The 21,113-nt window shown below is 44.2% G+C and overlaps 1 protein-coding gene across 2 annotated transcripts in view; it reads right to left on the minus strand.

Annotated features, from left to right (window-relative positions):
• crb1 (crumbs cell polarity complex component 1) overlaps positions 1 to 21,113 on the minus strand; it is a 28,179-nt gene extending 7,066 nt beyond the window's left edge. Inside the window, exons 1-10 of one of the 2 annotated variants that reach the window (XM_042056409.1) lie at positions 20,829 to 21,113; positions 14,790 to 15,404; positions 13,247 to 13,442; positions 11,199 to 11,338; positions 10,436 to 10,618; positions 7,991 to 8,896; positions 6,013 to 6,584; positions 3,567 to 3,732; positions 1,027 to 2,050; positions 237 to 281 (exon numbers count right to left, since the gene is read on the minus strand). In XM_042056409.1, the coding sequence (XP_041912343.1) occupies positions 237 to 281; positions 1,027 to 2,050; positions 3,567 to 3,732; positions 6,013 to 6,584; positions 7,991 to 8,896; positions 10,436 to 10,618; positions 11,199 to 11,338; positions 13,247 to 13,442; positions 14,790 to 15,404; positions 20,829 to 20,913 (3,932 nt within the window). In that variant the 5' untranslated portion in view covers positions 20,914 to 21,113. Of the gene's footprint in view, positions 1 to 236; positions 282 to 1,026; positions 2,051 to 3,566; positions 3,733 to 6,012; positions 6,585 to 7,990; positions 8,897 to 9,867; positions 9,942 to 10,435; positions 10,619 to 11,198; positions 11,339 to 13,246; positions 13,443 to 14,789; positions 15,405 to 20,828 lie in introns of those variants that run through there. The other variant, XM_042056410.1, reaches the window with a different exon arrangement.

Raw genomic sequence — 21,113 nt, forward strand, 5'->3', positions numbered from 1 at the left:
GAATACACCTTTGACGGGTGCTGAACGCGGAGGAGGAGCAGGAGCGCTAACGGGTCAACAATGGGGATCTGAGTGGGGGAGGACATGAGCGAGTGTTGGGGTGGACAACCGTGATCAAATACAAGAGTTAGGAGAGTGTGGTAGCTGCAGTCAGAATGTCAGGAGACAGAAAAGAAAGAAAGAAAGAAAGAAAGAAAGAAAGAAAGAAAGAAAGAAAGAGGAAATATATCACTTACATTTTATGGACGACTAAGTACCATGGAATCTCCTCAACCTTATCTCTGTAGTGAATAAGAGAAATGAAATACACATTTTGGTAAATTGTATCATTTGTTTAGGATGGAAGGTCTCTAATCAGTGTAAATTACTATGCAAATGAACAACACAAAAGAGTAGAACAGAAAAGAATATTCCCTAAGACATTAGTGAGACATTAGCATACCTCTTTAATACACACAATGAAAAGATAATCAAGATGCATACACTTGGAGCGCATATGGAACATGCACATTATTATTAATAATAATAATAATAATACAAAGGGACTAAGCTATCTTACATTATATACTGTACATATTTATTGTATTTACAGAAGAGCAAATGGCTCCCCAGAGAGGTGTGGTGTGATGCAGAAAAGTATGTTGTTGTTACGTTTAATGCTTTGAATATATCTTTCCTCACATTAAACAGCACAGAGTGCTGAGCTTGTGCATTTGAAGTGTTTCGGTGTGTGTACATGTGTTAGTGTGCTTGCGTGTATGTGTGCATGTGCGCAGCTCTTCTCATGTAGCTTCATCAAAAGGTTGTTTCGGATGCGGGTGCTTTCAAAGAGTGTGGATGTGCAGATCCACTCCAAAGTTTCTTTTACATCTCAGATCTCTGGCTTCAGGAGATACGGGACCCCCATGTCATATCACCATTACCAACAGAATACTAATGAGCACAGACCTGCCGTTTGGATCTCCAGCTTTCAATGTGTGTGTGTGTGTGTGTGTGTGTGTGTGTGTGTGTGTGAGCTGGACTCACTCGCAGTAAGAGCCTGTGTAGTTCTCGGCGCACAGGCAGGCGTACTTGTTGACGCCATGCAGGCAGGTGGCGCCGTTGGCACAGGCATGCCCCTCGCACACATCCACCTCCGTACTGCAGTTGGTGCCCGTGTAGCCCACCTGGCACACGCACCTGTACTCCAGGCCAACCACCGTGCAGTTGCCGTGGACGCACGGCGCCGAGGCACACGTGTCCTCGTTGAGCTCGCAGCGGCGGCCCGTCCAGCCCGGGACACAGTCGCACGCGTAGTCGTTGAAGAGGTCGCGGCAGAGTCCGCCGTTCAAGCAGACGGGCTCCGGGTGGCACACGGGCTCGCCCCAGCAGCCGGCGCTTGGCACCGGGCCCGCCACGCCCCTCAGGTCGAAGCGCTCGGCCTGCAGCCGCGGCAGTCTCACCTCGTCGGCGCCGTAGAAGGGCAGCGGCACGCCGCCCAGCTCCACCGTGCCAAGGCAGCCGGTCAGGCCCCAGCCGCCCGCCTCGGGGCCCAGGCCGCCCAGCTGCACGTCCACGCCGCCGTCGCGGAGGAAGTCCAGGCTGCCCGCCAGGGCCGCACCCGAGGTGGACGAGAGCTCCTCGCGGTCATCCAGCAGCAGTGTCCACGGCGAGGCCTCGGCCCACGGCGCCACCATAAAGAACTCGACGTTGTGCCAGGCGCCGTCATTCACCGGTACCAAGCTGCGCAGGGTGAGGGTTTCCGATGCCACCAACGATGAGGATGATGAGGATGATGATGATGATGATGATGATGGTGGTACTGATGGCGATAACGATGATGACGACGAAGAGGACGAAGAGGAGGTGTTGCCGCTCAGCAGCTGCAGGACCAGCAGGCCGTCCTGCAGCCACACGGTGATGAACTCTGCGCCGCGCTCTGCGTGCAAGATGGCGCCGTCGCGCTGGCGGGTCCGCAGGCTGAAGGCGATGCTGGTCAGGCTGCTCTCAATCCTCTCACTGCCTCTGTAGGTTATGGCCGTGTTCCCGTGGAAAGTCATGTTGGCAATACCTAAAGAAAAAAGAAATACTTTATCGCCAAATAAAATCAGACCTAATTGAATTGTTCTGATGTTATTTGAATATCTAGAGTTATTACACGGCTCTTCACAATTCAAGTAGAACTCTCCATTGACTTGAATGGGATTTCCCAAAGTTCTAGCGGTCATTATTTTCGACTGAAGGACCTCTGAAAAAAATAATGACTGCTGTCAATGGCAACAGAGTTTGTGCTTCTAATTCAGGTTTTTCATTTCACTCCGCAACTACTGGAACTTCATTCAAAAGTGAAAAGCAGACGGTTGATCAGCTGTGTTCTAAAGAATGTTTGATTCAAGTTCAGCGTGTGTTGTTGCAAACTATTTGTTTCTCAGCAAAAGCCACGATGAACGGTATCAAATAGCCTAGGCTATGTAGGCTAAAGAGTCATATCGTGGGGAGTTTTTTGTTTCGTTTTGGCAAGTAGCCGTGTAATAAGCGGGATAATGTATAGAACGCTGGTCATTATTGGGAAAATAAGTCCCTTCAGGGCGGAACAAGACTCCTCTGCTGCGCATCGGGGCCCGGTTTACCCTGTCAGGACTTATTTTCCCAATAATGACCGGCATTCTATATATTATCCCTTACTTAACAAATGCACATGAAATGTTCTGTATACCTTATTAACAGCTATATTAATTATCAGTGCCTAAGAGAGCTAAGAGTCTAATTTAGCATCGCCTAATGGGCTGCATAAGGGCAGACAGGCATGTGAATCATACTTAATCCAAAGAAGGATAATCTGATCTCTGGAAAATCCCTGCCTCCATGCTAGATTTACCACAGTAAACATATTGAGTGAATTAGTGCAGAATCTTACAGGCTTATGTAAGCTGACCAACATCTCACCAGCAGACTGCTGTAGCCCCAGAACTCCAACTCTGGTTAAATCTGAGACTAACTGCCTTATTTCCAACTACCCCCCCCCCCCCCCCCCCCCCCACACACACACTTCACTGTGGGAAGAAATACCTTTCTCTCGATCTACATATTACAATTGGGTGAAAGACGTGGCACCTATCTTAAAATGCCTGATTTTATTAAGTTTTGAGATAATATTGAGAGAATAAGGGCAAAATTATATTATACTGTACGATAGCACAGGAGACCAATAGAGAGATCAATATTTCAGCACTTAATTATGCCTGTTCAGAGCCATACACACAGACAGACATCCACATTTGATTTAAGTGTCTTTACATTTGATGGCCAAGTTAATGGACATAATTCTCTATAATTCTATAATTGTCTTTCAACACTTCTGTTCACAGTTCAAAACTTTACATCACCCCTACACACACACACACACACACCAGTAGAGCAATGTATAACGCAACCACAGCATGCACAGTTAAACACTTTATATCACCCTTTCACACACACACACTCACAACACAGCATGCACATTAGAGTGTGCATATGAGTGTGTTGCACCCAGAGGAGATGGTGTGTGTGTGAGCTGGGGAAGCTAGGGGGACACGGAGTCTTACACTCGTAGCCACGGCCCAGAGTGCGGCACACAGCTTCCGGCGGGCAGGGCGACAGCTCACACCACTTCACCTCCTCACACTGCTGCCCGGCTGTGTTGGGTGGACACGTACACGTGAAGTCATCCCACACCGAGTAGCACATGCCCCCATTCTGGCAGGGGTTTTTCTGCAGTCAGAGAGAGAGAGAGAGAGAGAGAGAGAGAGAGAGAGAGAGAAAGAAAGAAAGAAAGAGAGAGGGAGACAGAGAGAGAGAGAGAGAATGATACAGGAAAGCCATGACATTTTTTATTTAAAAAATCCAAAAGATTTCAGAAAAGACAACTTTGTTAGTTGTTGTTTATTACAGTAAAAATAGACTGAGTTCACCAATGAGTTTCAGCAGTTTTCAGTAAAATAGGCCTAATAGAAATAGGCTATGATGTGAGAGGGACAATTCCAAGCGACGAGACCGAATGATAATTGACAAAAATACTAAACTGATATTTAAGTATCAACATGGTGCCTTGATTCTTAATTTATGATTATATTTTGCTATTAACTTCCATTTCTAAAACACCAAACTGGAGGCACACCTTAGAAAAGACACGAGAACTCAGGAGCGGGAACTGGGCTAAGCCGCTTTAGCCGCTTTTTGATTACCTGTTGCCCGAGGCAACCTGGGTCAGGTCCCATTAAGCAGGCGTGAGTGCGAGCTTACGGTAACGGTCGGGTGATGATGTTGAGGCGGCGAATTAGTAGGGATGGGCAAAGCGAGGCTTTATGAAACACTGAAACGTTCGAAGCAATTGTGCCGAATTGTTCCGAAGCTTTGAAACAATTCCGACACCTCAGAGCTGTTTAGGGTGAAACAAATCTGTCAAATGCTTCGTATTGGAGATGTAGTCTTCAAAGTTCGTGGCTCGCTGTGTTACCTGTGTTCAGTCTTTGTCAAAAGCTAAGCAAGCATGCCCTTGGTCAATTACAGCCTTTGGTCAAAAAATGGGAGACCTCATGAAGTCACAATAAAGAGAGTCACTCTTATTTGTGACTTCACACAGAGGTTTGGGCTTCAGGGCCCTCTGAGCTCTTGGGCCCAGTAAGCCCATTCAGTAATCCATCCCTGGACCCGTGACTCCATTTGTGTTCAAAACGTATACTTTAAAAGAAATGACAAATTAGAGTATCTTATGATAACCTCTATATTACACAGAATGTGGTTCTTTGACTTATTACTTACACCTGAAGATTTTTTTAAACTAAGGCTTAGACTCATAGGTTAGGAGCCTAATAAGATTTTGTCTTTTAATTTAGATTTTATTATGCTGGCGGCTAATCACACAATTTTAACATAGTTTGAAAGGGACAGGATTCAGGAATAGGCTACTAAGACATGCCCTCTTCTGTCTGACTCACCTCATCCTGTATGCATTATAGACTGGCTTCTGACAGAAATTACGTTTTGTGCCAACATGTAGAAACACTAGGCCTACTACAGCCTTTAATTGGTAAATGGAGGTGCAAATTCCTTGCTTTGGTTATTGTCCGCGATTCACATTAACTGTAGGCTATCACGTATTGTAAACGTTTTTTGCAACTTGTGTGCCGTCGCCACATTTGATCACGTTTTCGCGATTGAGTGCGCATCTAAATAATATGCTAGATGCGTTCTTGAATTTCCCCTTGGGGATCAATAAAGTATCTATCTATCTATCTATCTATCATTTCTAAGAGGCCTATAAACGGTAATTTCTGGCATTACTACTGGCATATGAAGGCATTATTTATGTTGAAAGACGTGAAAGAAATGACACAGGCTTGCACAAATTCATCATTTAAAATAAAACGTTTCACTTTCGCCATCATTGCGAGAATATGCTACAATATGGAAAATGTTCCCTTTCAGTCTGATCGGCTCCAAACATGTATGGGATTTCCTTAGCCTGTGCTACACCTTTCCAAGAAGTTTTGTGAAAATTGTACCGGTAGCTTTTGCGATATTGTTGACAGCCCTACCTCACCGCAGTAGTAAATGGAAGCTTTTGATAGCGCACGCCACTAACGAAAAACGGAAAATCACCAGGACAAACCACTCAGGGGTGTAAGCTACTCTGGAACCATAGGTCACTAATTTGTACGTTATTTACGTTTGATTACATTTCAGATGCGTGTTGGTTTCCTGTAGGCCTAGTATAGCGCTTTATTCTTTCTTTATTTTTCTATGTCCGTATATTGGGGGGGACATTTTGGTCATATTTGAATATTAGGGGGGGGGGACACGTCCCCCTCAATGTCTATGGTGACTACGGCCCTGGTGTCAGACTGTGAGCGTAGATCTAGACTAGTTAGGAATATTAGGAAAAAGTGTTCACTGAAGGGAAACAGTATGAGTGTATTTGTGTACAGGAAGGTGAATGTGTGTCTGTATATGTGTGTGTGTGTGTGTGTGTGTGTGTGTGTGATGACTCACAGCGCAGGTATCGTCTCCCACACATCCCTGGACGACATGACTCATCCTCTGGGGCACCAGCGAGCTGACCGGCTCGTCATCCAGCTCCAGGGCGAAGAACTGCAGCAGCGAGGCGCCCAGCCTCAGATCCTGCACACAGCCCTTGAAGTAGCCCCCGAACGTGGCCGTGCCCCGTGCCTCCTCCAGCCCTCCGACGTGCACCACGTCCCCCGCTTGCACCCTCACAGGGCGCGTCTCCGCGCTGACCACCCCCTCGCCCTGCCCTGACTGGGCCAGGCGCAGCTGGCCCCCCTCCACGCTGACGGTCACCAGGTGGACCTCGCCGTCGTCCAGCGCGCCCGCCCCCCGCACCTCCTCCAGCTGGTGGACCTGCACGTGCACCAGGCCGCGCTGCAGCCATATGCGCAGGTACTGACCCGTTCCGTTGGACAGCACCAGCAGGAGGCCCGAGGGACGCCGCGTCCGCACGAACAGCGAGACGGACAGTGCGTCTGGCTCGGCGGGCTCCTGGTCCAGGGAGAAGATGGCGTAGCTCTGCGCGTCCTCATGCCCAAAGCGGGCAGTGACATACTCTACAGAGGGAGCAATCACACAGACAAACACCCCATCAGGTCACTATAAAAAAAATACTAAATAGACTCTAGCATCACAACATCTAGCTACACAGTGAGTTTTGTACCTTATCCTTTCTATTTGTTTTTGTTAAAAAAAAAAGTTATCTATACCAACCCCAAATAATAGAAAATAAACTGGTCTGATGACATGAGTCACATCATCAGATTTCACATGCTGCATAATCACTTATTCACCTCTCATATACATTACATTCCAGTGATGTGCTTTGCATTTTACAAGAATATTTAAAGTCACAGTTCACATGTACAGAAGGCACTTCCCCCTCATCACCACCAAAATAAAAAATATAGTAGTAACTTTACAATGGCCCTGGAAAGCAACTTTTAATATCCTTGACCTGTCCATCTAGTTCATACTGCAGTGTGTGTGTGTGTATGTGTGTGAGTGCATAATGTGTGCAAGTCTCTGTTTTTCTGCACGCTATAATTACTAATCTGCTTTAATGTCAGCGGGCTATTAATAGTGCTCACAGGAAGCATTACTTAAGTCTCCTCTAAAGGGGAAACAAATTGTCAGCTGCCGAATGGAAGGTGGCCGTCATGCAACTCCACTTAATTACCGTCATCAAATAACACAGCCGGAATAACATAAACGCCACTTAGTCACTCGCTGAGCAGAACGCTGGTGACACAGGTTAACACAAGGCTGTTAATCCCAGGCTAACTTCTGGATCAGAGGTGTTAGGAATGAAATGCGATACAGGACCCAGAGCACGTGATGAGGGGCAGTGTGGAGCACCTCAAGGATTAAATCTTCTGACCCAGGGTCTGTTCTGACCAGAGGTGCGTTGAAATTCGAACGAACAGCGTCAAACCTTCATGGCGAATATGTTTTCACTGAACAGTTAAATTGTAACGCTTTGGTGTAAACATTCCATGGTAACGGTAAAACGTCCAGCTCATGTCCAGCTCCACTGTATGGTCGCGGAGAACAACCTACCTCCTCAGACTGGTTTATGAGTGCAAACGTTCGCAGAGAACTCAAGGCTAACAGAAAACTTGCAAACGTTCGCCTATGTTTACGAATTTGAACTCACCTCAGACTCTGACAAAATAATGACTGGTTTGATAACTACCGGTAGTATTACTATAGAATGTCTGTTTGCCACACAGTTCTAGACTGTTTTTCTTGCAACTTTGCAATGGTTTTGAGTAACAAAGGGTAACCAGATCTGGAAATGGATTTTGGGTAGTGCTAACCATTAGCTCTGTGTACATAAACTATGATTTATGACTAATATTTACCAGTGTTGCTTATTGATATTGGCATATAACATATTTTTTTATCAGTCCTTGTCCAGGGAGGCCCATATGTATGACCCTTGCCTTGCCCTCAGCCTTACCCTCAGAGCAGTTCTGGCCCTGGTATGGCCTCTGGCAGCGGCACTGGTAGGCCTGCCACAGGTTCACACATTGGCCACGGTTCTCGCAGGGCCCGTCCAGGCAGCGGTCGCGGTGGCTGCAGCCCGGCGTGACGTTGATGGCTGAGCTGCTCAGCCAGTCCTCGGGCACCATCAGCTGCGAGTCCACGAACAGGTCCCTCAGGCAGCCGATGAAGCTTGGGCCGTCCGGTCCACCGATCAGGGTGTGCTGCAGCGCCGACCCCGGGGGCCCGCTGTCCACCTGAGTCGAGCCCTCGCAGTCTGGGCCGCCGCTCTCGCAGCCCGCGTCCAGCAGGGTCAGTGCCAGCAGGCCCTCGCTGAGCAGCGCCTGGACGCCGTGCCACTGGCCGTCTGTCACGTTCCGCGACAGCTCCAGGGCCCCGAGCGGAGTGTCCCCGACGCGGAGGCTGAGCCGCAGGCGCCCGTCGTGGACCTCCAGGGTCAGCAGGGGCCCGCCACTGCCCCGCTGAAAGAGCACAGCGTCGGTCAGCACGGTGCGGAAGCTCAGCGTGATGTTGGAGGCGGCCTCGGCGTCCAGCAGCGGCGTCTGCAGGAGCAGTCGGCCGCGGCGCTCGAACGAGAACGTGGTGGACGTCTGGCAGCGTGAGCCGGTGAAGCCAGCCGGGCACAGGCAGCCGTAGCCGTGGCGACCCTCGCTCAGGAACGGCAGGCAGGCAGCGGCATTCTGGCATTCGTGGCCCTCGCAGCCCACAAGTGCCACCGTGCAGTTCTGACCGCCGTAGTGGAGTCCATCCGGGGACAGGTGCGGACACACGCAGGTGTAGCTGCCCAGCGTGTTCTCACAGACGCCGCCGTTCTGACACGGTGAGGCATCACACTCGTTTACGTCTTCCTTACAAAGGATACCTAACACAGGGAGAAAATACCTTCATTAGTTAACAGCCACTAACTTCTTTTTGGGATCACAGTTTTAACAGTGAAGTTTCATAAAAGCACTGTAGTGCTCATGTAATGTTTATAATTGTGTATTGTTGCCCTAGTTTGTTTGAATACCTTCCTCAATAATAATAATAATAATAATCTTTCTCCAAGAGACGTTAAAGCCAGTATCAATTTGTGGCAAAATAACCATATTACTTTATATTAATGTATGGTTGTAGATTGGAGGTGATATGACTCTTTTTAAGACATAATCTGGAGAAAAAATAACCAACCAGACACATTGTAGCCTGATAATGAGCATCTTGATAGATATAAACACATTTATAAAATGACAATATTAGAACTAGTGCAAAAAAATCTGCAAAAAAATAAATAATAATAAGTAGCAGTATAACCAATTCCCACATCTGCTGCACAATATGTTTAAGACCTGACAAATTCTCACAAATCATCAGCATTCAGAGCCAGTTGCATAATTGCATACTGTTTGCAGATTCTATGCCAATTGGCAGAGCTCACCTTCCTCTGCCAATTAGTCAGGGAAGCCCTGGCCATGTTGAGGAAATGATCATTTCCTCTGATAATCTATTCACTTAAGGAACTGTTTTCAAGCCATGCTTCAAGGGAATGGCGGCAGAGCACTAGATACTTAGCACATCGAAGTTGTGTGGGCTTTCAAAAGAACACACATATGTTCAGTGCTAGCAGCTAGGTCAACAGAGCACTAGCGGTGCGATGTTGAGTAACGGCCCAAACAGCAAACGATCACGAGCGGAACTGCAGCCTCCTAAAACACACCAGCAAGAGTAACAACGTGCCGTTCAACAGAGCCATTCAACAGCGTTCCCAACTGTAGAGCCTGTCTAACAGAGTCTCCAACCGTAGAGCCTGTGGCAATTCAATATGCTCGAAGTACAGAGAAAGCGAGGGATTACCTGCGGTCAGCAAAAGAACACACCAGGCCCAGACTGTGAATCTCGCCATTGTCTACAGCCTATTCCACAGCCTCGCTCATGGTCAGCACACACTGAAGCGTCACACGACTTGGAAAATGGGCCATCCTCGAGCACCAGCGTTCAGCAGTCAGACTCCCTCATTGCGCTTCCACCAACTGACTGGACACAAGGCGCTCTCCAGAAGCCAGAGCTAGGGGATTAGCACTAATGCAATTTGACCATCTTACAAATGCGAGGGACAATTTTAGAAGGCCACTCAGAAGAAGTGTCTACCCGAGTCGGCCGACCAGCCAGGCTAATGGCCGCAAGTCAAAGGCTTTTGTAAGCGAAAAGACCAGTAGACTTGCCCCAGTTACAGCACCAGCTCAAAACTCGGCCATCGCTGGACCTCTGTAGGAGGCTTGGATATTACCCTTTACTGGTTTATTTGGGCCTATCTATTTAGATGGCTATCTGCATGGTCTAAACCTTTCAGCAACATTTCAACAACATTCAGCATTTCACTGCACTTTCTGTATCCAGTATATACCGTAATTAGGGTAGATACCTGTAAATCCAGGTGAGCATCTGCAGGTGTATCCCGCAGCATGGCGGGGGTCAAACGTCTCCGGGAAGTCTGGCTCGGTGCCGTAGAGGGCCTCCCAGGACCGCTCGAGGCATCGACCACCGTTCAGACATGGGCCGCTGGCACACTCACTCACATCCACTTCACAGCGCGGCCCTTCAAAACCTGGCCCAAAGAGCGGTCACAAAGGAGAAATGAGTCTCTCTCTCATCTCTGTGGACCGCTTCATCATGAAAGACTGTGGTGAGATTGGTTAAAAACAAAAGGGGCCAATGTGCTGAAAGAGGAGGAAATGCATGGGTGCCATTTTAATGTTAAAAGTAGGCTTGTGTGATGTTGCCTGTCTTTGAGAACCAACGTGAGGGCTTTTGTGTAATGCATAATGTAGGCAATAGTATAGAGGGACGAGGATATGAGTATACAGCACACACAGTTCAGAGTTCAAATTTATTAAAGGTTTTTCTATTTGATTATTAATGTTTTTAATGTTCCGTCTTAACATGGAACAGACTTAAATTCCCATGAGAATTCATCCCCTGAAAACAAAAAGGTTTTTAATCTCTTTAACTTAATCTTTAAGAACTACACTAATCCTATATCCACTGAATTCCCCAATGGGAAACATGACACCACACTATGATGTGCCAAATCATAGCCCTAACCCTAACCAAGTAAACCAACAACTAGCTGGATGAATAAATGAGTGGATTTTATGTATATGGTGCTTTGTACTTTGATACAGTACCTGGCCAACACTTGCAGGTGTAGTCCGTGCCATTCTCCTCACACTCCGCACCGTTGAGGCATGGACCAGACAGGCATGGCGGCTCTGGGACTTCACAGTGGAGCCCCATGAATCCTGTCTGAGAGCAGTCACAGCTGAAACTGAAACAGCACAGTGAACATCTCTATCCCACTCTTTACTTTTATCTATTTTCTTTTAAACACAAACACATATCAACCCCCTTCACCCACACCGTCTTTGCTGCACACCAGGGCTGTAGTACTCGAGTCCGGTCTTGGACTCGAGTCCGGACTCGAGACCGTTTTTCTATGGTCTCGGACTTGTCTCGGACTCGCTAGTATTTGGACTTGGTCTTGTCTCGGTCTCGGCCACTGGTCTTGCCAAATATGGCTTTTGGTCTCGACCGAGTCCAGGTGTCTTTAGGGCCATCAAAATTAACGTGTTAATCGCCGCGATTCATTTTGAAATACATAATGCGTTACAAAATATTAACTCAATAGTGTTTACCTTTGTGGGGGGCTGATGTCACGTAACGGAAGCCGCAAAACCTAAAACCGCAAGCCTGAGAGTTTATTTTACTGTCTGTGGAGTTAGCTGAAGATAAAGAGGAACCAACATTTAGCCAAATAGTAGCTTTACTGCAAACTACTTTTCACTCGTTAGATAACGTTTACAATGTCAAAATGCACCAACTGCAACAGTTACATAAAGATGATACTTTTCGGCTCCTCTCCATTAAGATCCAACTTGAACGTATGCTACTCCATTTAATTAAGAGCGCGTCTGAACGCACACGAGGAGAGAAAACGATTGGCAGGCTCCAGCTGGCTTGTCGTTGTTGATGATAATTGATATCTCCTTTTTAATATAAGAAACTTATAAAAGGAAGGCAACAAAGACGAGGTTAGAGGAGATTGCGGATTTATCCGATTTCCACTACTGACCAGTTATAAACATGTATGTAGGCTGCACTCACTGTGATTTGAAAAATGGACAAAAATATGAAGAGTTGTCTTTGCCTTTGCCTTTGTGTAATGGAACTGGTGAGTCTTGAAGTCTTCAATAATTTGTTTACATGAAGCACATATTATGCCGATTGAAACACATTCCATTCAGATAGCTAGGTGACTGGCTCAGGCTCATCATTCACTTTTAATTGCAAACAGAAAATGTCTAGCTAGCATCATGTCATTACATGCTTCTATTTCCAAAGGAATGAAAACTGTTTATACCAACTTAATATCATGCTTATCATTGTTAATATTGTACAATACATGTGGTACAAACAATATTAGAGCTTGTGGACTAGCTATAGGCTATATTTCAATGGAGCTGGTAAAAAAAAGATCATTATGAGAACGTGGCCACAATGGGCTTAAAGTAACAGTGCACAATTTACAAATGAGTTAAACAGCATCATATGTGTAGTATTTCTTAAGAAATGAATACTTTAAAACACAATTACTGTGTCAGTATTATCATTTAAATAATATAAAAGTGTTTTACTTTTACCTTTGTGGTTACTCATTAATTTTGTGATTTATGTTGAAGCTTTAGTCTTTAGGAACTTTTTAATTGCGGTTAATCGAGATTAATTCATTTCAAAATATATATTTTGAATAGTTTGACAGCCCTATAATAATATTGGAGAAGGGGAATGGCTACACTTACAAATCCTGGGTGTGTTCACACTGTTTTTGCTTTTAGATAATAATAATAATAATAACCCAAAATGATTGTCTTGATACTGTCATGCATAAGACTTTTTTTCCTATCCTGGACTCGGTCTTGACTCGGACTCGAACCTTTTTGGACTCGGTCTTGTCTTGGACTCGAACCTCTTTGGACTCGGTCTTGACTTGGTCTCGACTAGTCCTGGTCTTGGACTTGTCTTGGACTCGACAAAGGTGGTCTTGACTACAGCCCTGCTGCACACATATAGCTTTTTATTGGCAATTTCAACAGATGGTGATTTATTAAAACTCACAGTTAGGGCTGCACATTTTGTAAGCTTTAAATTCCGGATCAGAGCGGGTTGCATGACATACCTGTTTATGCCATCAATGCACCGTGCACCATGTTGACATGGCTGGTCCCTGCATTCATCAACATCCACTTCACACCGGTCACCCTGGAAACCAGCGGCGCACGTGCAGGAGAAGCCGTTGACATAGTCATGGCAACGGCCCCCGTTGAGGCAAGGCTGTGACTGACACTCATCAATTTGGAGCTCACAGCTGACACCTGAACACATCAGAGAGAGAGAGAGAGAGGAGAGAGAGGGAGAGGGAGAAGGAGAGAGAGAGAGAGAGAGAAAGGGGTCAGTGGAGCTTGATTCCTACTCTGTGATGCTAACCTGAAAAGCATCTTCATCCACACCATCTGGATCAGCTGAAACTGGACGGAGAGAAAAGAGGGAATAAAAACATCCTGCCGAGAAACAAAGCTTCTGTGTTGTACTGTGTCAGGGCTGACAGACGAGCAGATGGTGGGCTCCAATTATTATTTTATTTCCCCGCGTTCTCCTCTCCCCTCCTCGCCTCCGTCAAGCCTAGTTATGTCTGCCTAATGCAGCGGCGGATGTCTATTTAGATTGTTAACCCGGCTTGCGTGGTTGCGCATTTTTCACCGTCCTGAGGAGAATTCCGAGCTTCATCTGAACAGATCAGCAGTCCTAACATGACTGTGAAACTCTTCCACAAACAAATGATCATGTGATATTATATAGGAAATATATTTATATATTATTATATTATATTAATATTATATTAATATATGTCCTTCATTGAGACAGCTCTGAACTCAGGCTCCAGACCAACACATCACACCAAAAACAAAACTGACCAGCTGAAAAAAGAAATGGCACCTCTCTACTTCTGTATATATGGTTACACTTTTGCCCAAAGCGAATATATCAAGAGTTTGCTTCCAAAACGCCATATCCACCATTTTAATTAATTAACAAGTAATTTCAGTAGAACTGTAATTGGGTATTGTTATCTGATTTATCCTCACTCAATCAAAACAACACAACTGCAATTTGATTGATATTACCTGAAATACACAAATAAATAGCCTGACTTTTAATGTTTTTAAAAGTGGAGATATACAGTATATATGAAGGATAATACACTGACAGAACACTAGATGGAATACTTTCACTTGCTGAGGCACTATCTGTTGCAAGCCCTAAGCTTTCATGAGGTGTATGAAAAGTTTGGTTATGTCTTCCATTTCAATGATTTTGTTTTGTTTTCCAGGTAATATCAGTGGAATTGCAACTGGGTTATTGTTATTTGATTATCTTTACTCAATCAAAACAACACAACTGCTGTTTGATATTACCTGAAATACACAATTAAATAACATTACTTATTAATGTTCTTACAAATTGAGATATTTATTTTATAAATATTTTGGAATCAAACTCTGCACGAATAAGGCATATCTGCACAAGACATCACAAGCATGAAGGGGCTTCTATATCTTACAACTACTGTAAATTGTCTACTAATGCACTGTACTGTACATTTTGAGATGGAAAACTTGACTTCCTCTACATTTATTCACATCATATGTCTCTCTCCTTACCTGTGAACCCAGGCCTGCATAGACACAGGTACCTGCCAATCTTGTTCACGCAAGTGGCTCCATTCTGGCAGGGCTGGGAGATGCACTCGTTCACCTCGATCTCACACAGCGCCCCCTGGAATCCTGGCACGCAGAAGCAAGTGGGCCCGTCGCCACGGCTCCGGCAGATGGCCCGGTTGCGGCAGGGGTTCGGGGTGCACTGGTCCATGGGGGTCTCACACTGGGCCCCCGTGAAGCCCGGCTGACACACACAGCTGTAACCCTGCTCTACACTGGGGCTGGACGACAGGTGACATTGGGCACCCTCCTCCTTCTCTACTCCACAGTGGAACTGGGCACAGAGCTGCACCCTGGACTCACATGACTGCCCGGAAGTGCCCACCTCACAGCGACAAGACAGCTCCTGAGAGCCCGCATATTTGGGCTGGCACGTGGTGTTCCCCCGGCAGGTCCCGTGTAGGCATGGCTGGTGTTCTTCCTGGCACTCCGGGCGGAGGGGACTGGGCAAAGGAGATGGGCACTGACAGAGGTATTCCAAGGGGGCCTCCTGGCACGACCCCCCATTCTGGCACGGCTTTGACAGGCACACAGAACTGGCTTGGAGTGGAGACACACCTGACGACAAATACATTCACGTCATTTCAACTAGGATCAGATAACTTTAGAATGGCAATGGAGAAATATTACCAGTATGAAAAGCAACTAGAAGAAACATCAGATGAAGAAAAAAGAGAAAGCACAATACTGAAAAAGTATTAAAAATCACAACAAAAATGATTCATGCTTTTTGCATGTTGACATGTTGCAGTAATTCCACCAGAATCAGGGATGTAGTGGTAAAATAAGAGGTGGGTAAACTATGAATTTTGTGATCGCGGTGAGGTGGACTGCGCCATGCAGTATCAGATTTTTAAAAAAGGCATTCAGAACATGTTTGGTGATGGTGCAGGTTATTGTTTATATATTTATATAATGTTTATAACAATACCAGTGGTATTAAATGGTTCCTAGAGTGTTGATGAGTGTAGACTCTATTTCTGAAATTTCAGAGGTTGATTAACTGTTTACTTGCATTTAGCCTTCACTACATCCCTGACCAGAATGCTTAATCATTGGTAAATAACCAGACACCGAAATTACTCCAAAACCCTGCTTACATTTCTCCTTCCTCTTTTTCTCAAAACATGCTTTGAACTGGAATCTCTATACCAGGAGATCCTTCTAGCTTCAATGGGAATGATTATTCACTGATATTTTACATTTACATTCATTCATTTAGATGACGCTTTCATCCAAAGCAATTTACAAAAATGAGGAACAACATTCAAACAACAGTGCAGATGACCTCACTGTTATACAAAAGGCTGGCTCCCTCTCTCCCTTTTTTCACATCACAAATCAATTCAGCAGAATAAAGAAAAGAGAAGCATGACTAATGCAAAGCACAATGATGCTTTAAAAAACAGAATGCCAAAATGGCTAATAAAAAGATATAGAAACATTACATTTACAGTATAAACTACACTTAAATCTTAAATACAGTTTTTTTCAAATGCTTACACACTAAATCTTTGCTTGTCACACAATTTTCTAGACATGTCTTTCAAATATCATAACCCCACACCAAATCTGCAAAACCATACACTAATTCTCAACTCAGTTTTCAATTGACTAAAACACATTTTGCAAAACTCCACACACAATTTTCTACTTAACACACAAAAATCGAACAGGAAGTAACTTGATTTCATTTTTCAAACACAACCCATCAAAATGCCACACTTATTCACCAGTGCTTCACTCTCTCTCCTCACATGTGTAAACACTCATTACTTTACTGAACACCCACGAGTAGACATACTGCCCACGAGTAGACATACTGTACTCTCTATGTAGGTATGGACCCTCTCAATCTGCTCCTAGAGGATTTACGGTTGAAATGTTCAGAACCAATGCAGATCCCCCCCCCCCCCCCCCCCCCACACCCACCCACACACACACACACACACACACACACACACACACACACACACACACACACACACACACACACCACACACACACACACAAACACAGAAACAGACACACACACTTTTCTTTGGAAAAAGCAAAGTAATTTGATAGTAGTCAGTCATTTCCGTCTTAGGCAAAATCAGCTTTTTCAGAATGTATGCCATGTACATCTGGTGGTCATTGTTTTTTGCTTTGCTTTGTTCTTGTTGGCTGTAAAATATGTATTTGCAACAGCAAATTATTTGTGAAATACTGTGTATTTCAACTTCTCTCTATACCGTAACTTTCACTCTTGTATGGAAATACATAAAGCCTATGAAAGACAGAAGAGCGTTAGGTTTTGAGCAACAGTATGTACATGATGTATCCAAAATGTCATATTATGACAAAAGTGTTTGTAATGTGAGGTGAATGTTTGCTTTAAAGATGTGTTTTTGACATTTTGAATGTTGTGTGTCATTTTGCTGGAGATTTGAGGCATTTTGCATTTTGTGTGAGCAATTGTGGGTTTTGTGTGTGGAGTTTTGAAAAATAGACACAAAGTTTTGAAAACGTGTGTAAACAATTGTAAAAAACTGTAATACATCACATATTTCATAACCTAAACAATATTTACTGCTTAACATTACTGTTTTTTTATAATACATGTATACTGTAGGTCAAATGCTTTGAAAGAAAGTAATAACTTAGTAGGCCAACATGACTGTTGTGCTACAATCCAGTTATTCTTTGTGTGGTCTTGGTGTTAAGGTCCACATTAATAGTCATTCCTGGCAGTTTAACGCAATTACACTGTATTTTTGTTCAAAAGCCATTTTCTCCTTCCAGTGCTTGGCTCAAGGACGTTTGCAAACTTTAGGGTTTTACAAAAGCATCAAATCAAGGCACCATGGTAACCAATTCTATGCCTTCAATGCCGTGCTCTCTTGATCACCATGGTGACAGTGTGCGGACAGAAGTCAGTCATTTGTATGATCTCTGTATTCCAGACGGTGTCCTCTTTGCTCCACTGCTCTCTCCTACAGAGCAGCTGCTAAGGTGACCAGAAGTATATTTATAATTTCCTTCTCTTTGATCCAGTATATGGAGGCTCAGTGTTTCCCAGAGAATTGAATTCCATTTGTGGTGGTTGGTTTGCAGAATTAACTTGAATGCAACAGTTTTTAACAAATTAGCACAGCGTGGTTATGATGCTAACCCGATTTAAGCACAATTTAGTACAACCTGGAAAATCACTTTTGTGGTGGTCAATGTTGATATTGTGGTGGGCCGCCACAAATAAGTCAATGAATGGGAAACACTGGAGGCTGAACGTCTGTTTTATGTGGCTATTTACTTCACACGCCTAATTGAAATTGCCAAAACCTCTAGCACATTCTGTTGACTGTCACATTTTTGGAAACTCATAAAAAACTATTCAGAAATGTTGTCACGAGTATAAAATACAAATATGTAAAATAAATCTTAAAAAGTGTCTAAACACTCATCTGTTTACCAGTATCTAACTAATGATTTCTTACAGAGTTGTGCTTTGCATGTTCATGGCTATTGTTATTATTCTGTTAAATTCTATTTAGTCTAATACTGTTTTTTATCTATATTTAAATTTAATTCTCATTTAATTCTAATGTTTACTAATGCCAGTGTAAGTCGCTTTGGACAAAAACATCTGTTACGAACTATAATCATAAACATAAACATTAACATGGCACACGCTTTGAAGCTTAATTACTTTGTCATAATAAGATGCAAATATAACCAGTTTATCTTGCTCATATTGTCCTACAGTTTCCACACACGCACTGGAAGTGATAACGTGAAGTGTGAACGCACGTGGTACTCACAAGGTTAAGTTCGGCTCTCTGACCAGATTACTTAAAATCCAATAGCCTTTATCAGCAACCTATGCAGACCTGAGCTACCTTTGCAGAGACTTACAGTACAGGGCCACCATAACACTCAATACCTTCCCCAGGTTGTCTTCTGAAATGCGCCACAAGCAAACCTAAATCCTCAGAGAGGGATTCACGCAGCATGATACTGAACTGATTATGGGATCTCTGATGGAATTAAGAGCCTTCACTGTAAATAAAGCTTCCAACATATAAAATCATTGAAGGGGGGGGGGGGGGGCAGACACACCAATACGCATGCATGGACCACCATTGCAACACACTGCAGACCATCTGTTGCATGTCTGAATCAGCGACACTCCCCTAGGCTGGCATAATATGGGTGCATATTATATGTGATCATTGGGATCATTCTAATGGATTCCATGACATGGGTCATTACTTGCATGTTCATTAGCAAACATTGCATTTTGTAATGTCTTTAGCTCCATCTTCTGAGACAGCAGAAGAACTAACTTTTAACTGATTGCCATGGTGTCTTTCCTATACAAGTTGCTTTTTACAAATCTTTAGAGATAGACAGAAGCAGATCTGAGACTGCTGAGAGGATGACAGAATTAAGAAGATGCAATACGGTGTAGAAGACAGAGGCAATGTCTTTAAAACACAGTATTCTTGATCAGCTTCATGTCATGAACGCTTTGGTGTTACAACCTTTGTGTGTGTGTGTGTGTGTGTGTGTGTGTGTGTGTGCTTGCGCATGTCTGTGTGTTGGGGGCAGCTGTAATGAGCCATGTAATGCAAGGAATGTGCATGGAAATTGCCCCAAAATGCATCTCTGAGAAACAAGACAATCCAATGATGTAATGCCAAATGGTGAAGCCCCTTCTTTTGTTATCATTGTTTCATGTTGAACCACAACTTCTCTGTATCATAATGAGAACACTGTGTGCAATGGTATGTCTTGGCCTATGGTGCTATGATGCTTGCTACTGGGTTTACTATTTCAAACTATTCAACCTGTTTGTTCATTAAGACTATTTCCACAAGAACTACAGATGTCTGGGCTTTGTCTGTGGCCAGCCAGATGATGTTCAGGATAGATGGGCAAGGGGGATCCAAGGGGATCATAGGTTTTACCAGCCATTTGTTCATTATGATATGACAAGAAAGTTAATGTATCACATATTATGTGGCACTGCATAAGAAGACTTCTGTCACCCTGATAACAATGTAGGCCTAGTGTTAAATGAGATATCTCAGGCATGATTTTGGTTAATAGCTAACAGAGCATGCAAACCTCACACATATACTAACACAATTTCTTCTGATTATTTGAGAAAAGTGCGGCAATTGCTTTTGCTATTTTATTTTAGTCTGTTCTTTCTTTAAGAAAGGCACATTTCTTTGTGATGCAAATTAGCTTGATTGTTCATTTGTGATCGCTGTACAAAGACCTTTTTATCTGTCAATGAGGAATTCCATGGTGACAGTCCTGGCAATGGATGGCCACTTTAGAGCATGTGTGTTTCTGAGGCGATAACAAAAAACACACACAGTGGCTGGTGTCTGGAGATTGATGTGATGACAGTGTCTTGTACAGATAGATTTAACAACACTGAACCGCAGAGACAAAGTGGTCACATCTCCAAAAATCTAAAACAAAAAATCTGTTTCACTCTTTTAACAGCAAACAAAAGTGCCATGCCTCTTGCATTGAGAGTAACTATAAATGTCGACCACAAGTGATCATGAAATGGTCTGCGGGCTCTTGAATAGCAAATGCAATCAAGGGGTTGAAAACAGACAGATGTGAAGTGCAGAAAACCACACTCCATCTGGGGTCTAGCAGTCAAAAGCATGCATAGCCAATCACCACACCTCTTCCGAAAACTGATACCTAATCGTGTGTGCAGCATTTTCTCATTTTGGGCAAACTGACAAACACATTTATAGCCTGGCACATAACATTTCAGAGTGGCATGAAACTAAGCAACAAGAAGAGGAGTGATAGGCTATATTTAAATGTTACACACAAACATGCCCACAGTTTATAGCTTGGTAGCTATAGTTTATAGTCTAGCTTATAGGACTCTCAACGCATTTCTCAGTAAAATTGGAGGATGTTTTATGCTGGTCACATATAGCGGTTCGACAAGAAAACACAACTTACTTTGTATCCATGCAACCACTGCTAAACCCAGTAGAAAGCAAGCGGGTGAATTAATCTTGATTAACAGCAATGCAGCAATATCCATGTTTAGAAACCATCCTGAACGTGTTGGCGCAAGTTATCTTCCTTTCATAAGAGGCATGCCATGCAATGAAACACAGAGGATCCTGGTGTCGGTGCGAGTGTGTGTTGTCGAGTCCTGGTGCTGTGGAGGAGCACCAATGGGATGAATCTGCGCGCCACTTGAGTTGATCCTACGCAGAGTGGCCCGTCAGGATTAATGAG

This window comes from Alosa sapidissima, chromosome 12, assembly GCF_018492685.1.
Source record: "Alosa sapidissima isolate fAloSap1 chromosome 12, fAloSap1.pri, whole genome shotgun sequence".
Lineage (NCBI taxonomy): Eukaryota > Metazoa > Chordata > Actinopteri > Clupeiformes > Clupeidae > Alosa > Alosa sapidissima.